The sequence below is a fragment of the Rhinolophus sinicus genome, chromosome 12, assembly GCF_057876585.1.
Source record: "Rhinolophus sinicus isolate RSI-liver-muscle chromosome 12, RSI-T2T, whole genome shotgun sequence".
In the NCBI taxonomy this organism is placed as follows: domain Eukaryota; kingdom Metazoa; phylum Chordata; class Mammalia; order Chiroptera; family Rhinolophidae; genus Rhinolophus; species Rhinolophus sinicus.
In genome coordinates, this window is record NC_142512.1 from 44,216,165 (window position 1) to 44,236,144 (window position 19,980).

Consider the following 19,980-nt stretch of genomic DNA (forward strand, 5'->3'; position numbering starts at 1 on the left):
TTCAGAGTCAGCTGGGCTGCCATGTACATAAATACCATGGGTACCTATCTCTACCATTGACTTCTGTAGAGAATTCTCTCCCACCTGCCTCCTCCTCTCTGATTCTCATGCCAGCAAGTTTTGGAATGGCCCAACTTGAGACACTGTTCTGAGAGCAACAATGGCCTGCATGACTAAAGTCTTCATAATGTTTGATAACCATTGGGTCTGCTCTCTGAACAAGAGGCACGTGGCACTTTAGAACTTGCTTCATGATTACTACCCATCCCACTATGGAATGGCCTCTGGGTGAAACTTAGAGCCGCAAGCTACTGAAATGGCAAACATGGCGTGTCTTCTGACACTTGCTAGGTATTTCGTATAATGCACATTAAGCCGTTGTGTGCTGTGGAAATCACTGTCGGTTTATATGGCTGTTAAACACGCATTTTCATATTTTGAGGACAAGTGTGTACCGTGTTCTCTGGGATGGAGTTTTGCGTGGTGGGCAGTGAGTAAGGAGACAGTATGTGGCCACAAAATTGCTGGATTTAAAAAAGTTGACCACTGAAAAAAGTTGACCACTGAGTGTTTAGTAGCACGTTGAGACTGCCCTCAGTTGGGTATTTTTCAAGCATGGTTTTGCTACAGTGTGTTTCTCCTTCTTCCTTTATTTGAATTCACATTCTTCTTTTAACTGGGAGGAGCATCTGAGGAATACAAAAGACTTGGCCATCAAAATGGATCTCATCCATGAAAATACCTCCTACTCAAAATAATAGGTCATAAAACCTGGAAATTAATTGAGAAATATATGTACCTACTATGTCTTCAACCCCATGCTAGGCGTTATAAAGGAATATAAAAATAAGACACAATGGGAGAGGTAAGATTTATTTTATACCAGCAAAATGCTAAATAACATTTAATTAAGTAATCAATTGGCTGGTACCAATTCTAAATTCCAAAGGAACTCACAGAAAAAGGTGAAAAGTCAAGGAAGGCTTCATGAAGGAGGTGGTGTTTTCTGGGACCTGAAGGATGGGTAGGAACTGGCTTAGACTGGAGGCAGCACATGAGCCAAGGTATGGATGGAGTGAAAAGTGTGGCATGATTCTTGGACAGTGAGGTGAGTGGCCAGAGCAGAGGGTATGGGGAGGAGAGATGAAAAATAAAGCTGAATGGTAGGGTGGGGTCAGATGGTGGGAGGCTCTGAGATTCAAGCAAAGAAGTAAGACTCAATGTGATAGAGAACAGCGTCCAACTGAAGGTTTCTGAGTAGTAAAATGCTTAATGTGGTATTTAAGATTAGCTTGTATGTTTCTTTCAGAGAGAGAAAACAAAGCATCCTGCAAATTTGCCAGTGAAATATCTTTTTGTAGTTTCAATGGTTTATTTTTGTAAAGTGTAATTCTTTTCTTTATTACAAAAGAAATGCAGTTCATAATGGAAAAATAAAGACAAGCAGGAAGAAAAATTAAAACACTCAAAACCCTATTAACCTTGAAATAAAAACTGCAAATAGCTTGCGTTATACTTTTTCAGACCCCTTTTTAACGACTGTAATGGAGACGACTGGCTTTACACTGAAATCCCTTTTCATATTTGAATCTGGGATGTGGCTGCCCACCTTGAACTGAATGTTTTAGCCTCTCCTGCAACTAGGTAGGGCCTCAGGAGGAAAGTCTAACCAGCGGAGTGTGGGCGGAAGTGACATGTGCAACCTGCTTCAGAGATAATCTCTGGCCCCGCATCTTAGCTAGAAAAGCAACAACCTGGAAAGTCACATGTGGAAGACAACAGAACCATCGTCAGCCAGAGTCCCTGAAAGTCCAAGTGGAGGAGAGCTGCCTGCCGATCTGGCCCATCCAACTGGACTGTCACACATGCAAAAAATAAACTTCTATCTTGATTGAGTCCTTGCATTTTTGGTCCCTTTGTTATGGCAGCTAACGTTACCCTAACATATTTGTTTATGTATTTGTATAATTTTTTTTTTTTTTTACAAAACTAGAATTGTACCATAAATACTATGTCACTTAATACATTGATTGCATCAATAAGTACCATTCTATAATTTTTCAACCTTATTTTGAAAAATTTCAAATCTACAGAGAAGTTGATAGAATGCTACAAATAACATCCATATTTTTTACCTTGCCAATTTGCTTTATTTCTATTTATATTCTTTTTCTGAACAATTTCAAAGTGACTAGACTTCATAATATGTCACCTGTAAATACTTTAACATGCATCTCCTATGAAAATAGACATTCTCTTCTCCTACAAAGCCACAATATCATTACATTACCTAAGAAAATTTAATAGTTCCATAACATTAACCAATATGTAGATCATACTCAAACCCAAATGTCCCTGAAATGTCTTTTTAGCTTTTTGTTTTGATCTATGATCAATCAAGGTACATGCATTGTATGTAGTTATTATGTCTCTAGTCTTCAGTTCTCTGCTGTTTTTACTGGTTTTTAAAAATGTTTTAAAGAGTCCCTGCCTCATAGGATGTCCTATATTCTGAATTTGATTGTTTCCTCATATAAAATTCAGGTTAATAATTTTTTGGTATGAATATCCTACAGGTGATGTGCTGTCCTTTTTTATAATATCACATCAGCACCGAAAAATGCTGTTTGGAAATGATGTTTGATCTCTGAAGTCAGGTGGTAACAGCCATATTTCTCCAATGGAAAGGTACAGTTCTGCCCCTTTTGTAATTAGTATGTAATCTATTGGATGATTCTCTGACACTAAATGGCCTTATTCCTAAACAACATTTCACCCAATGATTTTAGTATCTTTTGATGTGCTTTGCCTGTATTGATAATTACAGTGGGATAGCAAAGTGATAATTTTTCTAGTTCTATCATCTCTTCTACAATTATTAGCTGGCATTCTACTCTAAAAACAAAAACAAAAAACTCCATTTATTTATTTTGGTCACTGTGGTCTCAAGGATATGTTTTATTCAATTACCTCTTTACATTTTTTGATGCTCAAATGTACCAAAAACGATAAGTGGGAGTCCATTGAGTCTTTGAGCACTTCTTTGCTTTTTGGTACAATAAAATACTGTAGTCTCACCTTGTACTTTACCTGCCTCAGAACAGGAATTAGCTATTTTCCCAAGAAGCTCTGGTTCCTTTTAGTTGAGAATGGTATTTAGAAACCAATATCTGCGTGCTAAGTGTGTTCACTGCTACTGGGGTGACATTGTTCCTAAGTCCTTTCAATGGAGTTAATTAGAAACATGTGCTTTAAAAATCATGAATTCATAGAAATACTTCTAATTAAAAATTAACACTATATGGGGTTTTCCCTTCCTTTTATATTTGTATCCCTTTTCTATTACATTTTAAATATTTTTATTAATTAAATTAATATATTCATTTGTTTTACTCTGCAACAAACATGAAATAATTTCAGAATCACAATACAAATATTACTCTAACAGTAAACTCAGTAAATAAAGTTTATTATTTCTTTGAAGTTCTCTTTGTCTTTAGAGTATATTCCTCATTGTATGGCCCCATCATAATTCTTTTTGCTGGTCACGTAGGTTGCTTCCAACTTTTTCTATGATAAATAGTGCTATGATATATATCCTTATATATTTATCAGCATCTTTATCTCTTTAAGATCCTCAAAGTGGGAATTTATACTATTAGATTGAAAGCATCACAAACATTTTAAATTTTTTTGTTCCCAAATTGTCCTCCAAAAATATTGTACCAATTTACATTTCTAGATGTATACAAGAATGCCAGTTTCTACATAACTTTTCCAATTTTTGTCTTTTAAAAAGTCTGTAATTTTGGAAAAAGATTATAATTTTTAACTTGTATGTAATTTTTTTTTTTTTTAAGATTTTATTGGGGAAGGGGAACAGGACTTTATTGGGAAACAGTTTGTATTTCCAGGACTTTTTTCCAAATCAAGTTGTTGTCCTTTCAATCTTAGTTGTGGAGGGTGCCGTTCAGCTTCAAGTTGTTGTCCTTTCAGTCTTAGTCGTGGAGGGCGCAGCTCAGCACCAGGTCCAGTTGCTGTTGCTAGTTGCAGGGGGCGCAGCCCACCATCCCTTGCGGGAGTCAAACCGGCAACCTTGTGGTTGAGAGGATGCGCTCCAACCAACTGAGCCATCTGGGAGCTCAGTGGCAGCTCAGCTCAAGGTGCCGTGTTCAATTTTAGTTGTAGGGGGCGCTGCCCACCATCCCTTGTGGAAGTCGAGGAATTGAACTGGCAGCCTTGTGGTTGAGAGCCCATTGGCACATGTGGGAATCAAACTGACAGCCTTTGGAGTTAGGAGCATGGAGCTCTAACCTCCTGAGCCACCGGTCCGGCCCTGAATGTAATTTTAATTATTACAAAGATTCATTTATTTGTCTAATCTATTTAGAATATATATTCCATCTATTTATAAAAAGGATCTGAGATGACTTAGGTAGAAAGTTAAACTCAAACAGTCTCTTAAAAATTGAACAAGAAGAGGCAAAACTAATTTATGGTGGAAACACTCAAAACAATGGTTGCCTCTGAGAGGGACATCGGCAGGAATTGACTGGGCAGGGGCATGAGGGGACTTCATGGAATGATGGATACTTGGTGGGGGTTTGGGTTACATGGTTACATGTATATGCCAAAAATCATAAAATATTACTCTTAAAATTCATATAATTCATTGTAGGTAATTTTTACCTCTAGAACAAAAACTGAGAAAAACATGAACTATCAAAATTACAAAAATGTAACCATATGCATTGGAATATGGGAATGATGAGTAAAACAAAGATTGCCCTTGTAGAGTAGTCTAAGTGGGGAGGTAGATAATTCAATCAAATAATTATTAAATAAGTGTAAAATTACAAGTCATATATATATATATACACACACACACATATATATGTACACACACACACACACACACACACACACATATATATATATATATATATTTTTTTTTTTTTTCTTAAAGGAAATGTATGGACAGCCATTAGAAGATAGGGCAGAGGGGTCCAGATCTAGTTGGGGGAGGGAGCAGTTGGGGAAAACCTCCCTAAGGAAGTGATCTGGGCTGAGATCTGAGGCATGGCAGGAAGGTGGGGTGAGTGTTACAAAAAGTAGGAACAGCATGTGCAAAGACTCTCTAGCAGGAGGTGGCCTGGCACATAAGAGGACCCAAAGCCAGTGTGGATGCAGCATAGAGCGTTACAGAGGACCAGATCGCGCAAGGTCTGGTTGCCTACATCATGGATTTTGGTCCCCTTTCTAAAAGCCACAGGAAGCCATGAAAGGGGTTTAAGCAGGCAAGTAAAGTGATCTGAGTTCCATCTGTCAATATCTCTCTACCTGTAGTAGCTAAAGTGGGATTTGGGGGCAGGAGTAGAAGTGTGGAGTCTTGTTAGGAGGCCTTCGCTGTAATTTAGCCAGGATAGTGGAGAACACAGAGATGGATTAAAAAGATGCTGGGGAAGTAAAATTGATAGGACTTGGTGAAGCATTGATTATGAGGGTGAGGAGGAAAGCGGCAGATTCTGATGATACCCATACAAGGAAGAACGAAAGGGCTAGATGGGGAACTTGAACAGAGGGCCTGTTGATTTTGAGATGATTTTGAGACATCCAAGCAGAGGTTATTGCATAAACAATTGGATACTCAGATCTGGGTATCAAGCGAGGTTTGCGTTGGAAATATAGATTTGGGAGTCATTGGCAGTTAACGTCTTGATGTTTGGCAGTTAAAATCTTGATGAATTAACTTAAAGAATATACAGAGAGGGGCTTCTTGGGGATGCGGCATAAACGTGGATGGGAAAAAAAAAAATTACATCTTTATTTCCACTAACCTCTAACCGAAATCTAGGCATATCTTTCATTTACGAATGCAGACAACAAACCACAGTAGTATTAGCAGTACCCACGATTTCGTTACCAATAGAAATCACAGATATTTTCACATTTCATTAAATTTGTTGCAGATGTCTCAAAATACCCTTTACACCATCACTTGTTATTTAATGTGTTAATAAAGAAGCACATATATTACTGAATCACAGCTTTCTAAAAATATTTTGATGATTATTTCAATAAAAGTGGTTTCCTTTGAAATCCTATGTATCTTATTTTATACGTTTGAATATGTCCTGAGTTGAGGATCTAGAGAGTTCACCATACTAAGAGGTCTGTGGTACAAAAATAGGGTAAAGCCTCCAGGTATAGAGTGAGAAGAGATCTGAGCCTCGAGGGGATCCAGGACCCAGAGCCTGGGTGGAGGAGGATGAGACAAGGGAGGAAGCCAGGAGAAGAACGTGACTTTGCAGAAGCTCAGAGATGCAGTGTTTCCAGGAGGATCGCGTGGCCAGGCGAGTGAGTCATGGTTGCCGAGAGGTCAAGCATGGTGAGGATTGAAAGAGACCTGCTGCATTCAGAGACGTGGAAGTCATTTGAAGAACAGCCATTTCTGTGGAATGACGAGTGTGGAAGCCAGATTGGAGTGGGTTGAGGAGTGAGTAGGAGGTGGGGAAATGGAGTCAGTCAGTGTAAATAATTATTTTGAGAACTTTGGCTGTGAAGAAGAAATAAGTGGAGGGGATGTGGGATCAAGGAAGGGCTGTTCTGTTTTGTTATTTTTTTTTCTTCTTTTTTTTTGGTATGGGACCTTAGATCACGATTAAATGCTGATGAGAAGGCTCTGGTACAGGGTTGAAGATCCAGGCAGGGAAAGGATGATGGATGGAGTAGGGGTCCTGAGGAGAGTTAGGAGGTAGGACCCTGAGCACAGGTGGAGAGGTGGGAATGAGGGGAGAGTGGTGCATAAGGAAGGAGGTGGCTGGGCTGGGCAGCAGGGAGCTGAGGAAGCTTCCATCTGAGGACTGAGGGATTGAAGATTCGGGAAATAGAAGGTTTGAAGTGGGAGAGAGAGCTGACCAGAGAAATAGTGCAGCACTGAGGAGTTACAGGAGGTTAGTGGCTGTGATCTTTTGGTGGCACCATTTTGCAAAGTAAGATGGTTTTTCTCCAGCAGCCACCAGTGGCCTGGGTGTGGGCTCAGAGACCATGGATGGGTGAGATTTTGCCAGAGAGATGTGAAAAAGAAAAAAGAAAAAAAGACAAGGGGCATGGGAACTATTAAGAGGATCAAGCAGAGAACCTAGACTGCTTAGGAAGGGAAAGTCAGTACATAGACGGCAATGAGAAGGCAAAGGGAGAGGAACCAATGGACCAGAGGTCCCCAAGAGACAGCAGAAATGTCATGGTAGAAATGGATGGGCAGGAAAGCAGGAGAGCTGAAAGCTGGTGATGATCGCGAGATTTGGGAGATGGAGACCCTTTGGTTGATGACAGTCTAGGATGTGCTGCTGGGAGGGGGACACTTGAGGTGCATCAGGGACTGAGAAAGTAGGATGTGGCTGGATTATCCAGGATACATGCTGAAGTCATCTAGGATTGTGGCAGGAAACCAGGAGAGGGGGTGAACAGAGACAGAGCCACTACCAGAGTCTTCACTGAACAAGAGAAGAGGGGCCGGGATGAAGTAGTGGTGGTGGTGGGGGGGAGGTGGTGGTGGAATAAAACAGCACAAGCCTCAGTGGACCCATGCTTCCAACAGAGCCTGGGAGCAGTGGTCTGCGAGCAGCACTGGGGAGCAAGAAGGGCACCCTCCTGCCTCCTGATCCTAAGGACAGAAGCAGCCTCCTCTCAGGGAGGGGAGCTCTGGAAAGACGTCTGAAGCACATTTCCTGTGCTGCAGGGAGACCAGAAGGCTCACCTTTTTCCAAATGTGCCCATCTCTCCTTGACCTAGGCTATTCCTTTCTGTAATGTCTGCTTACCTATAATGTCTGCCCTACCTCAGCTCCCCACCCCCATTTCCAGTTCCCCAAATCCTGCCCATGCCTTAAGATCCAGCTGAAAATCTGCCTCCTCTGTGAAGCTTTCCCAAGTTTCCTTTTGCTTTTTTATTACACTCATCGGATACTGTCTTGAACTGCAGGCATTTGTGTAACATCTTATTTCACCAACACTGTGAACTACCCAAGGACTGGGGCATGGTTTATTCATTACTGTGTCCCCAAAGCCCCTAACACAGTGTCTTGGACACAGGGGTTTATAATTCCTTAACAAATAAAGCAATGTAAAAACAAAACAAAAGAAAGTTTCAGGATGAAATATGATCTATTTCATGTATGGTATAAATCATGTTTAATGCAGGTATGCACCTGAATAATAATAATAACACCTCACAATGGAAAAAATTTTAAATTTTGATATCTGAATTTTGATTGGTTTTAACAAGTTTTTTTCATTTTAAAAATTAATTAGAACCATTTTTTAAATGGGAATTTTTAATAAAATGCAGTAAACTGAAATACATAGCACCACAAAAAATGGGAGAAAAGTCACTTCATTATAATCTTCCTTCATGCAATTTCTGAGCTGCTGAGTCCAATTAACACAGAGAGCTATGGGTCAGAGGCACCAACAATTTCACGGAGCTAGGATAACAATTGGTGTTTGTACCACCCGGCCATGTGGCAGAAGCGCCCTACTGGAAGGATTGACTCTAGGGTGTCTTGCTTATCTGTTGAAAAAAGCAGGACGACGTTCTGGAAGCAGCTGCAATTTAAACTGACAGTTGCCCCATTTTACTGCCATGCCCTATTTTAAAACTACCTACTGGAACTCAGACAAAGCACAGAAACGAAGGAGAAACGAGGCGCTGCTGGCATTGCCCAAGACGCAGTTATTTTTGTTTGCTCCATTAATGCCGTTGAAGGTCTCCAGCATCCTGGTTTGCCCACAGAGGGGCCTGCACACCAGGTAATCCAGTTAATCTATAATCTTATCATCAAAGAAAGAACCAATGCAGTCTGGTGAGTTATCCGGCAGAATGTTCAGTCACTGCAAGATGACGTCTGTTATCAAGTATAGTGAATCCTGGGCTGACTGTGGGCCCTTCTGCGTTTCCTCAGTGCCCAGAGAGCTGCCACCCAGCTGTTCTTACGTCTTTGTGTTCTTGCCTACCTGTGACAAAAGCAACTATCAGAGCTTTAAAGAAGCCATCTGTCCCTTTGCAGAGTGGTATGCCAGGACAAGAACGCTATCTTTAGCTGGTTACTCTGGTCACCACCAGGGCAGAGGTTTCCAAATCGTTGATTGTAATTGACTAATCTTCCAGCCCAAACTGGCCATAGCACACTGGCAGCCTGGCCTAACTACTCGCCTCTCAATAGTTTCAAACCAGGTCGGGGGGCACTCACCAATCCATGTAACAGTGTCCCTTTCTGCTCTTGTGCCGGATGAGGATTCCTGCCCTGGCTGTTACGGCTCTGTCGCTACGACTTCAACACGTGCGCATTCCTAAAACACTCTTGCAACTGTCAACCATCAAACATTCACCGAGCCTCTGTTATGTGGTGATCATTGGGAATACAACAATAAACATGCTTTCTCTGGAGTAGTTCCCAGCCTGAGGCAGGAGGCAGAGGGGAAGGTGTATGTACCTCCAGGTATGTTTGAGTCCAGAGGGTGTTATGGGAATAACAAAGGAAGGACAAGAACAAAGTCACCTGACCCTCAGGAAAAGCCCTGGAAACTCTTCCCTGAGGAGGTGCCCTCAGAGTTGAGAGCCCGGCCATCAAGGGCCTTGAGTACCTGGCTACAGTATTTGAACTTGATCCCCAAGACAATGGGGAATGACTAAAGAATTTTTAATAGAGGAGTGACATGATCCAATTTGCTTCTAGAGGGATCAATCTTACTGCAGCCCGGAAGACTGGCTGGAAGGAGTGCGGTGAAGACAAAACGAGCAGGGAAATGACCCCTGCAACAATCCAGGCACACAAAAAACAGGCTCCTGGAAAGGGAGGTGCTGGTGGACAGATTCAAGAGAAAAGAGATAAGACAGTCCAGCTTTGGTGTCTGATTCCTGTGAAGTGTGAGAAGGAGCAGGAGGAGGCGTCTTAGATCATTTCCAGAATCCTGGCTGGGGCAGAAATAGATTCAGGAAGAGGAACAATTTGAGGGGAGTAGATGATGCATTCAGCATCTTGAGTCCGAGGGACTTGTGGGACACGCCAAGGTGAGCAGATCAACAGCTAAAATGGAAAACAAACTCAAATGAAAATTCCCACAGATCCGCACTTGTCATCCTGTGGGCTGCACACTCCCTCGCCATGACGCACGCTTGGGGCTGGAGGTGCCGTGTGCAGAGTGGCTTCGTTACTCAGGTGCACCTCGAGGGCGCGGAATCTGAGCCAGAGTCAAGAGGGCGGCTGTGACAAACACCACGCCAGGTGTTAGCGATGACTCACAGCCTCCAAGGGTGGGGCCCTTTGGCAGCTAGAACCAGAGTGTACGTCTGTGACCTGCCTCATCCGCAACAGGCCCAGGGACAGAAAGAAGGGAGGTCTGACCCACAGGAATCCGACAACAAACAAGCAGAAGTTAGAGAAAATTACAAGGGTGACTCATGGAATGCGTATGTCATGTGCTAAGCCCTGGCTGCTTTCACGACACTGTTCAGGGTGTTGGTAGGTTGACATTGACAGATTAATGGGAGAACAACTCCCGAAAGCTGTTTGAAAGAGGAGAAGCTAAAGGTTTCACAGGCAGGATAGGCGGAATAAATAGGTAATGAAAGGAGTCAGGCAAATATACCCAGTTGTTACAAAAACACAAAATGCAAATTGAGCCAGCCAGAGCTGCAGTATGCAAAGCATTATATTGTGGATTATGCAGTTTCTGGGAGAAAAAAAAAATCCTTCCTGGCCCACGGGGTCTTGTCTTGTTTGTGTTTTGAACTTGACCACAGTCTGGAGCAGGGCTGTCCCACAGATCTTCCTGCAATGATGGAAATGGTCTGTATCTGCGTGGTCCAGTACGGCAGCCACGGACCACATGTGGCTACTGAGCACATGAAATGTGGCTAGTGAGACTAAGGAACTGACATTTCAATTTTATTTTCATTCATTTAAATTTAAAGTTAAATAGCCCCCAGGTGCTAGTGGCCACTGTATTGGACCGCATGGTTCTAGACTTTTGTTGCCTTCACGTACAGATGGACATTCTGCTTTTTAAGCCACTGCAGTTTACTTGAAAAAGCGTTATTTTTTATCCTCCAAAGTTTGTGTGGATTATCATGGACAGAACAATGAAAGTGTTTGTGTTGGGTAACTGCCTTCACCCTTCGGCTTACCTGGCTTTCTGGAAGATTTAGGTGATCTCACTGATGTAAACATCCTGTGGAGCCAGGCCAGGGCAGAGCCAGCTGCTGCTGGTATCAGGTGAACTGCCTCCTGCCCAATGTAACATGGGGTCCCTGTGACCTGGTACTTAGTTGCTCAGTTGCTGATGGCGAAAGGACAATAATCCTAGTCCTATCAGCAGAGCAAATAGTGCTCTTGAAAAACTGAGAGCTCGTCTCCACCTACTTTGCCAACGAAGTAAATGCAGTGACAACACCTCCTCAGTCCTTGAGGTTTGTGCATTTGGAACAGTGTCCCATCCAGCAAGGATACAGGATCTTGGAAGATGAGAAGGGCCCAGGATGTGTGTCTTCATAGAAGGTTGCTGTTCCCCATCCTGGGCTAATTAATCATTTTCATCATTTTCTACGCAGAAATCAGGGCTCCTGTGCCTTCTCTGCGAAGGTTTGAGAGGGTGAAATATCCTGGTGCCCCTGGCAATCACAGTTGGCTCTTCTAGGCCAGCAGTGGTCCCCAGGGACACGATTTCCTGCTCGTATCGAGAGACGGCTTTGCTTGTTAGCCTATTAAATCGTCCAGCTTCTAGTTGTTATGTGGAGCTGATGCTTCTTTCCCTGTTAAATTCTAGTGTGATGAGACAGTTCACAAAGTTGTATGTAACTTTGAAAAGGGTCTAAAATTAAGTTGCTACATTAGGTTGGCTTTTACAAATGTGACCTGGGGCTGAGCTGAGGTATTAGAAGGTATTCTAGAAGCCTCCAGAACCTGCGCTCCCACTGATATCTGTTGGAGCATCATTTGCAAGAATAGTAAGACACCAAGGCAACTTATAATGTGATCTAATGTTAGTATGACATTTAAGAGTCTCACTCAGTCTCAGAATGATCCAGTGAGATAAGTATAATGGGAAGTATTTCCTTGGTGGGAAACTGAAGTGCTCAGAAGTAAAGTGGTTTTGCCTGAATTCACACTGTAATGAGGGACAGCGCTGGCCCTCGATGACAAGTGTTCTTTCTGCTATTCCACGCCACCCACTTAAATGTACTGAGGAGGTACCATTTTAAAGAACATCTCAGCACAGGCTTGATAGTTATTGCTTTGTCTTGGATTTAGATTTAACACAACCTCTGCCTACCCAGAGGTTAAAAGCCACTGGCCCTAGTGAGCAGGTTGTGCCAAATGGAGTGGACACCATGTGAACTGTGCATTTGGGGACCTGCCCACCTCTAGGCAGGTGTCTGGAAATGATAGCTTGAAACTGGCTCTATTACTTGATGGTCAAGGCCTCAATTCTTCCAAGCCCAACAGAATTGTGACAATCTGAGACTGGGTTGAGGAATGAGCAAGTGATGGAAATTGCGATACGTGTCAAAATTTGGTGGCGGCATGCTTGACGTAGTGCCTGTACAGTGGAGAAAATTTCCATGAATTAAGCAATCCACTTTCATACTACCCACTCAATCAGAGAGTGAACTTGCCTTCAGAAATCAGAGCCAAAGCGTTCCTTAGCGTTTCAGCCACAGCAATCTCTAGAAGGAAATGACTTAGGGGGATGTTCGTTAGGGAAGAGGTCTTTGGTTAGGTTTATACCATCTCATTGAGCTGTATCTTGCGCCGGCCCTTTTCTGACTGACCAAGGATCTTTTGCGCTTTAGTGCCTGATGTGAAATTTAATACAGTGAGCTCTGGAAATTGGATCAGTCTGGCCTCAATTCCCTTTGGGAGATGCCAGAATTCTCATTCACAGCCTCCTTCTGGGAGACTAGCTCCAGGAGGATCCTGCAGAAAGAGGCTTGGTAAGTTCTATATTCTCTCAGGATTCAAGATCTAGAAAGACAGGCCCAGACTATGAAGGTTTAAGAACAACCAGATTTTCTTAGAAATTTGGGTAGGGATTCAAACCTGGGAAGGGAATTCTCCAAACCAACCCACGATCCTGGGGACTGAGGATTTCCAAGACCCAGTTTGAGTCTCATACAGGATATCTGGCTTCCCTCGTACTGAACAAATGTTGTGAAGGATTGAGCCGGCAAGGATCAACGTCACGAGCACACGAGTCAGATGGCTGTTGAGAGTGATGCATTCAGTGACATCTTCTCTCACCCTGCCCTTCCTGCCCTTTGATGTCCAGAGGCCAATCCTCCAGGGTCCCCCTAAGAATATCTGTGATATAGAAAGCCAAGCAGAAGTGAATCTCACTGCAGAAAATTCTGATTTTGTCACTCTTCTCAGCAGAGAAGATGTGACCTTGAAGACACTTGTACAATCAAGGCCCAAACCCTTGGGATATGATTATCCTGAAAAAAACTGGGATTATGTAAGTAATGCTGTTTTGAGTTCTTTGACATATGAGGTACGGTGACATAGTACAAACAGGAAAACTCCTGCCCTTGTACTGCAGAATAGAAATTGCCAGTTTTATGCATTTAACCACATATTTTTGTCTTTATTTCATAATTACTTTTATATGGACAGCTATGTCCTATTTTAGATGTGGTCTGAGTGTTTTGCAATGATGATTTAAGGAATGAATAATTTTTATAGCGTGAAGAAGGAAACTTCAAGAATCTGTCACCAGCTTGTCCCCCAAACAAAGTTTGTGGAGAGGAGCATGAAACGTTAAGTCCTAGAATATCCCAGATTCATGAGTATTGCCATACAAAATGGCTACAACAATGCCTGTGGGTCTTTGCATGAAAATACAAGAACCCAGCTGCCCAGTGCTTAGTAATTCCAGTCTAGGAAGATTGCTACATGTTACCATTTGACTTAAATTACATTACTTTTTATTTTTAATCTGTCCTTGATTTTTGTTTCTAAGTACAAAAATACGAGAAGTCATCTTAATGCTAAAAATGAGTTGCTCTAGCCAAACTAGATTTAATTTTTGGATTAATCTCACTCCCTAAATTTAAACAGCATCAGGTTGATTAAATTATATTTCGTTCTCGAATAAGGAAAAGATCCAGGTGACATGTTCTTCTCAGCGCGGCCACAAATCTGAGATAGTCTCTCTCACCCTCACACTCTAGGGGAAATATTTTATCATGTGATTGTATGTTCTTAATAGGGAGGATAGATCTCTCCCAGGGATGCAGCTACATCCATAAACATCAATCATGGATGTTTTTAGGTGTCTTTTGAACATTAAATAACCGCAGTGTGAACATCCTAGATTAAAGAAGAAATCCCAACAAGACTCGATTGATTCAGGTATCCAGGATCTATCTCAGGGGTCCACACCACTGATAAAAAAGAGAGTCCATCCTCTAGAGTATATTTCAGGCATAAAATATTAAATAAGAATTCATAAAAGGCATATTACTCATCTTAAATCAATTCACCATGCTAACAACTGGTATTGAATGCAGCTTGTGGTACTTAGCTTACATCGGGTAAGTAAAATTCTTATGCAGATAAGATCTTACACATGAAATAGGATCGTATAGCTTAGTAGTTCAGAGCACTCCTTCTGGGGTTGGATTGCCTGGAACAGAATTCCTGCTCTACCACATACTGGCTGTGAAATCTTAGGTAAAGTTTCTTAACTTTTCTAAGGCTCAGTTTTCTCCTCTGTAAAATGAGGTGAATATATAGAGAGATTTATGAAAATTAAATAAGCTAATACACATAAAGTGCTCAGCACCATGCTGGAACATTGTAAGCACTCAAATAACAGTAACTACCACTACTGCTATTATCCTCATTCTCATATTACTACTAAATTGATATTATCATCCTGGACAAAAATATTTGAATTGGTAGTTATTATATGATACAGTTATTACTTCATTTTACTCTCTTCATTTAAAATAAAAACCACACCCAGCAATGCAGTGGCTTAGACTTTAAGGAAAGAAGAGCAAGGCCCAGCTCGGGTGAAGAGGGAAGGTCATATGGCCGGGGGTCGTATCCAGGATGGCAGCCCCTGACCCTGCCTCTCCCTGGCCTGAACTTTAGGATTCTTTAACATCTTCTTTTTGAGGCAATTTTTCCCTAAGTCACACACACACACACACACACACACACACACACACACACACACACTCACACTCACACACACACTCACACTCACACATGCGCGCGGCAGCAGTAGGAGAATGTCTTTCAGAATTCTAAGTACCTGTTTAGAAGATGACCCGCTTGAAAACCGGGATCTCTCAAAATTTGTCTCTTGCCCCCCAAACTGATCTCGTTTCTTCTCATTTGGGTCTTTTCTGTATTCCTGTTGTCTCAGACAAGCCTGGAGAACAAAATATAGTGTTGGCTTTTTTTGTCTTAGGTCTATGACTAGATTTGATAATGCTACGGTTACTTCCTGTTGTGAAGAACAAGAAATATCTGCTGTATATCTCCAGTGTTCATCAGCCTTGTTACCGAGTACGAACACTCTCGCCGAGGCCTCACTCCCTTCCTTTCGCCCCAAATGCCAGGTCGAAAATATTAGCCGCCGCTTTCATAAACTCACACAATAAACATACTAAGAGGCATTTTGTCAAGTATTTACCCATAATTGCCTCCTCAAGGAAGGAAGTATGTAATACACCATAATAATCCTCTGTCTGGTCTCTCTCTCTTCATAGCTCTTCCATACTCACCTCCACCCTACTCTGTCCACTTGGATTGCACCCTAGTTCCAGGCTGAGAGTTTTCATACATGAAACCTTTAGCACCTGCTGTTCCTTCTGCTTAGAATGCCTTCCACAGGATGTTCTCTTGGCAAATCCTGCTACTCCACTAAGAATTCGCTCCTGGCATCATTTACGTTTTCCCGGCCTCACCACTCTTCGCCACGCCAAGTTACTTGCTCCTTTATATCGACAAATCTTGAATTTTGCAACTTTTTCCTGTTGTATTTACTTGTTTTGTTTTTGAGCCTTTTCTCCTTCTGATCAGTGAGAACCCTGAGGGTAAGGACCACTTCTTACCTTCGGAATTCCCAGCATCTAGCATTTAATGTTCATTGAATCACATTTTTGCTTTGGAGGAAAATATCAATCCCCAAAATGTGGAATAATAAAAATAAAATAACTTTTTTATTTTTTAAAACACAATATAGAACCAAAATATTTCTCCTCCAGTCCAGGGACTGAACAAATCCAAAGAATATCATGTGCTACGGGGGTTTCAATTGGTATTTTAAATACTCCCAAAGAGTAAAACTTCTTGGAGCATTTCTATATCTGTAGATGCAGTCACTGAATTCACGACTGCCCTGCCAGAGCCAAATTATCTACTGCCATAGTAAAGAAAGGTGATGTAAAGACCAACAATATTGTTTCTAAACTATGCCAGACATGTCCTCCTTCCTGGCTGGGTTGAGAAAGGAAAGATTCCTTTGGCATTTCCCCCATTCTGTTAGAAAATACATCTCTTTCTTTGATGTAAAAGGACTGGCCAGGGTTTCCCTGCCATGAGGGAAGCCTAGTATTTCATGCTACAATAGTAAGAATAGAAATGACCTGATATTAACTAAACATTTCCCACTTGGAATTGCAACCGGAGAGTCAGTTATACTGTGCACTGGCCTTCAGATCACCTGCCGCAAGCAGAATCCTGGATTCCCAAGAAAATCGTACAGTTTCGGCCCACCTTGTTTAGAAAGGGAGGGTACTCCAAAATGGTTGCTGCTGCTGGCGTTGTTTTTTCTGTCCCACAGTTAATCTTATTTCCAAAAACTATGCCATGTAGAGAGTAAACCATTGTAATAAATAGTGGGCAGTGTTTGTTTTCATGAATAATTTAAACGAGGAAAGTCAAAAAATACTGGACAGTAACTATACAAAATATGATAAACAAACACCAAAGAGAGTCAGCTGGAGAGCTCAGCGAAAAACAGCTAAGTACGGGCCTCTCTTTTTCTATTCCTTTTATAATGACTTGAGATCAGAGCTACTGCTGGGGAGGAGCTCTGGTTTGGAGCGCTGCTTCTCCAAGCGGCAGATGTCTGTGTTATCCTAACCTCCTGGTATTAAAGGCACAAGAAGAAAATGCTGATGGGCTGAAAGTGGAGGAGCCAGTCCTAGCAAATGCTCGCAGGACCCAGGCAGAGTTTGTGGGATGAACAGGATTCTTGTGGGCTGAGTGTTTTTTGAAAATTCTTTCCAAGAATGCATGCAACTTAAATATTTCTTTACCAAAAGTGGATGAGGAATAGAATGGTTTGCAATGTTGAAATAAAGTTTCCCCTCTGACTCCTTATTTCTCCTCTCAGAGAGGAGCAGGAGAACAAACCAGTGGCAAAATAGGTACTTCCAATTTTTTAATCTTGATCCAGCCAAAAGTTCTGTGTAACTTTTACATCAGTCTTCTCCAAGTTATAGCCTGGTTGAGAAGGAACACAGGGACAGAGCCCAGGCCAGGGTTCTAACCCTAGAAACAGCAAGAATCCAAGAATCCAGCCATACTACACCCCCCACCACCACCACCGCAAGGGGCTAGCTTTCCTGTTATTTGTAAATGTTCATGATTTTTTTGTTGTTGATGCTGACATTGTTTCTACTTTGGGGGTCCGGAAGTGACAGGGGCAGAGGAGTGTGAGATCCATAGGATTAAGAGGAGGAATGGACTTGTAATTCATAGTCACCAGGGGCTCCCCTTACCCTGGAACTTTAAAAATATCCCCCTTTCAATTTCACGTGCCTGGAGCTAGATTGCTATAAATAAGTTCCCGTTCATGTGACAAAACTGGCTGAGAGCAGTCTTGAAATTGACAGCGTGTCAGGGAACTTCTTATTCCTTCCTTCCAGGGAGAATCAGGGCTTCCTCCTTCACTCCTCCTTGGTGTTGCCCCTCCTGCATCCCCACCCCCCCCAAGCACATCCCTCTGACTACAGCTCAGGCAGTGAGGCTGCCTTCTGTGCAGAAGCTACCACTGTGGGGGCAGAACACAGAAGTCGCATATATGCCTGTGGGGGATGACGTGGGTTTTGTGACTCACTGTAACTCAATACTGGTAAACACAACAACCCCCAGCTCTGCCACTTTCTAGCATCGTGACCTTGGGCGAGCTGACTAACTCCATTGATTCTCATTTCCCTCATCTGTAAGAGGGGGATGTGAGATGGGCCAGTGCTGCAAGATTGGTAAGAGATCATGAGGCACGGTTGGTAAGATGCTTAGCAGAGTGACTGGCTCTGGTGAGTGTTCAGTAGATGGCACTCATCACCATCACCATCACCGTCATCATCACCACCATCATTATGAGGCTTTTAATTGTTTCCAATCCCATTTCTTGGTTTACTTTGGTTTCTAAAGTCAGCCTTTGCCAAATAATGTGACTCTGATCTTGGTCATGGAAGAAGAAAGAATCTTTCTGTCCAGGCCTGAGGTTCATCCTTGTTTTTCTGCCCCTGAAAGAGTGGCATGTGTCCTCAGCCGGCCCATTCCCCACGCAGCCAACTGAGGAGATCCTGCTCTAGTTACACAGGTGCCTCTGTAAACCACTTCTTGTCTTCAGTTTTACAGCTTTTTGAATCTACAGGGGTGCTCAAAGTTTCTTTCGTTTCTTTTGTTATCAGTCCCCTCCTTTACCTGGGCTCCTGGTGTCTGAAGAAGCCATCCAGGTTCCACAGGGACACTTCCCACTCTCGTAGTTCTGGTATAAAGACCATTCTAAGACCCGACTCTACATCTCAATCAACAGTGGCCCTGGCAAGGTTATTGTTCCGCAAACTCTGCAAGCATTTGGGGAAGTGGGAGTTGCCACTGCCTTCAACTGGTTCTTTTTGGGTTTTGTCCTTATGATCTACCATATGTAACCCAGAGTTTTAGGTTTTAATTATCATTGGTGACATTATTAAATAAATGTCATTAATTTTGAAAGGTTAACTAATCAAAGATGTAAAAGCAGTTTGATGTGCTAGTCCCTCAAATGAGTTTATTTTCTTGTTCTAGATGTGAAGAGCACAGAAACACATACCTCAGAGGTGAGCAGAGCAGAGAACCCTCCCTCTGACTCCCATGGAAAGGGAAGCTGAATTATCTCCATTCCCTGAACCCCCTGAGTGGCTGGTTCCAAACGCTCTCCCCTGGCATAGTCACCTATCATGTTCTTGAGCAGTTCATATCCTAACATTCAGTTGTTTGATCTGCACTTGAAGGAATCAGGATGAACAGTGACATGAAATGAAACCCATTTGAACACATTTGCTAGACTATGGAAAATCATTCTGAAATGCCAAGTGTAATCTTTTCAGCTCTCAGTGGGCATTAATGGCTAAATTCTGCCTCAAGTTACATACGCATATTTGACCAAAAGGAAGAGGAGAAAAAAAAAAGCTATGCAGCATGAACATCCTTAAAAAAATAGAGCCAAATTCTGAGATGGCATATAATTACGTACTAGTTACCAGATTCTGAAATAGCATGTAATATGCCAAATAGATGTTTATTTCCTCTTGTTTTTTCAAAAGGGTCCCACCCAACCACTGAAAGGAGTAGCATCAAAATAACTCAGGGTGGGTTTAACCCTCCTCTCATGCTGCTAGCACACAGACCTGTAAAGGCACTGCTAATTTGGTGCATACCAACCCTTAGCATATTTTAGGATGTAGCAGGAATAGTGTATAAAAGAGGTTTCTAAGGGCTTCAATTTGAGCCAGTTCATTAAAGGCGAGCCAAGCATAAGAAGGACTATGTGGCAAATGCGTATGGTTAGGGAGTCCTATCTAGTTATTAGGTCTCACACTATTTGTACACCCTGAAATGGGGACTCCCTACTGTCCAAGCAGGTGGCTGCACTGTGAGTAAAAGCTGGGATTTCCATAAATGTCTAGCCAAGT

At 42.3% G+C, this 19,980-nt stretch overlaps 1 protein-coding gene across 1 annotated transcript in view; it reads right to left on the reverse strand.

Annotated features, from left to right (window-relative positions):
- The window catches only part of MARCHF10 (membrane associated ring-CH-type finger 10), an 85,967-nt gene that overhangs the window by 56,224 nt on the left and 9,763 nt on the right, over positions 1–19,980 (reverse strand). Inside the window, exon 3 of the mRNA XM_074320075.2 lies at positions 15,321–15,440. Within this exon, the coding sequence (XP_074176176.2) occupies positions 15,321–15,440 (120 nt within the window). The remainder of the gene's footprint in view (positions 1–15,320; positions 15,441–19,980) is intronic.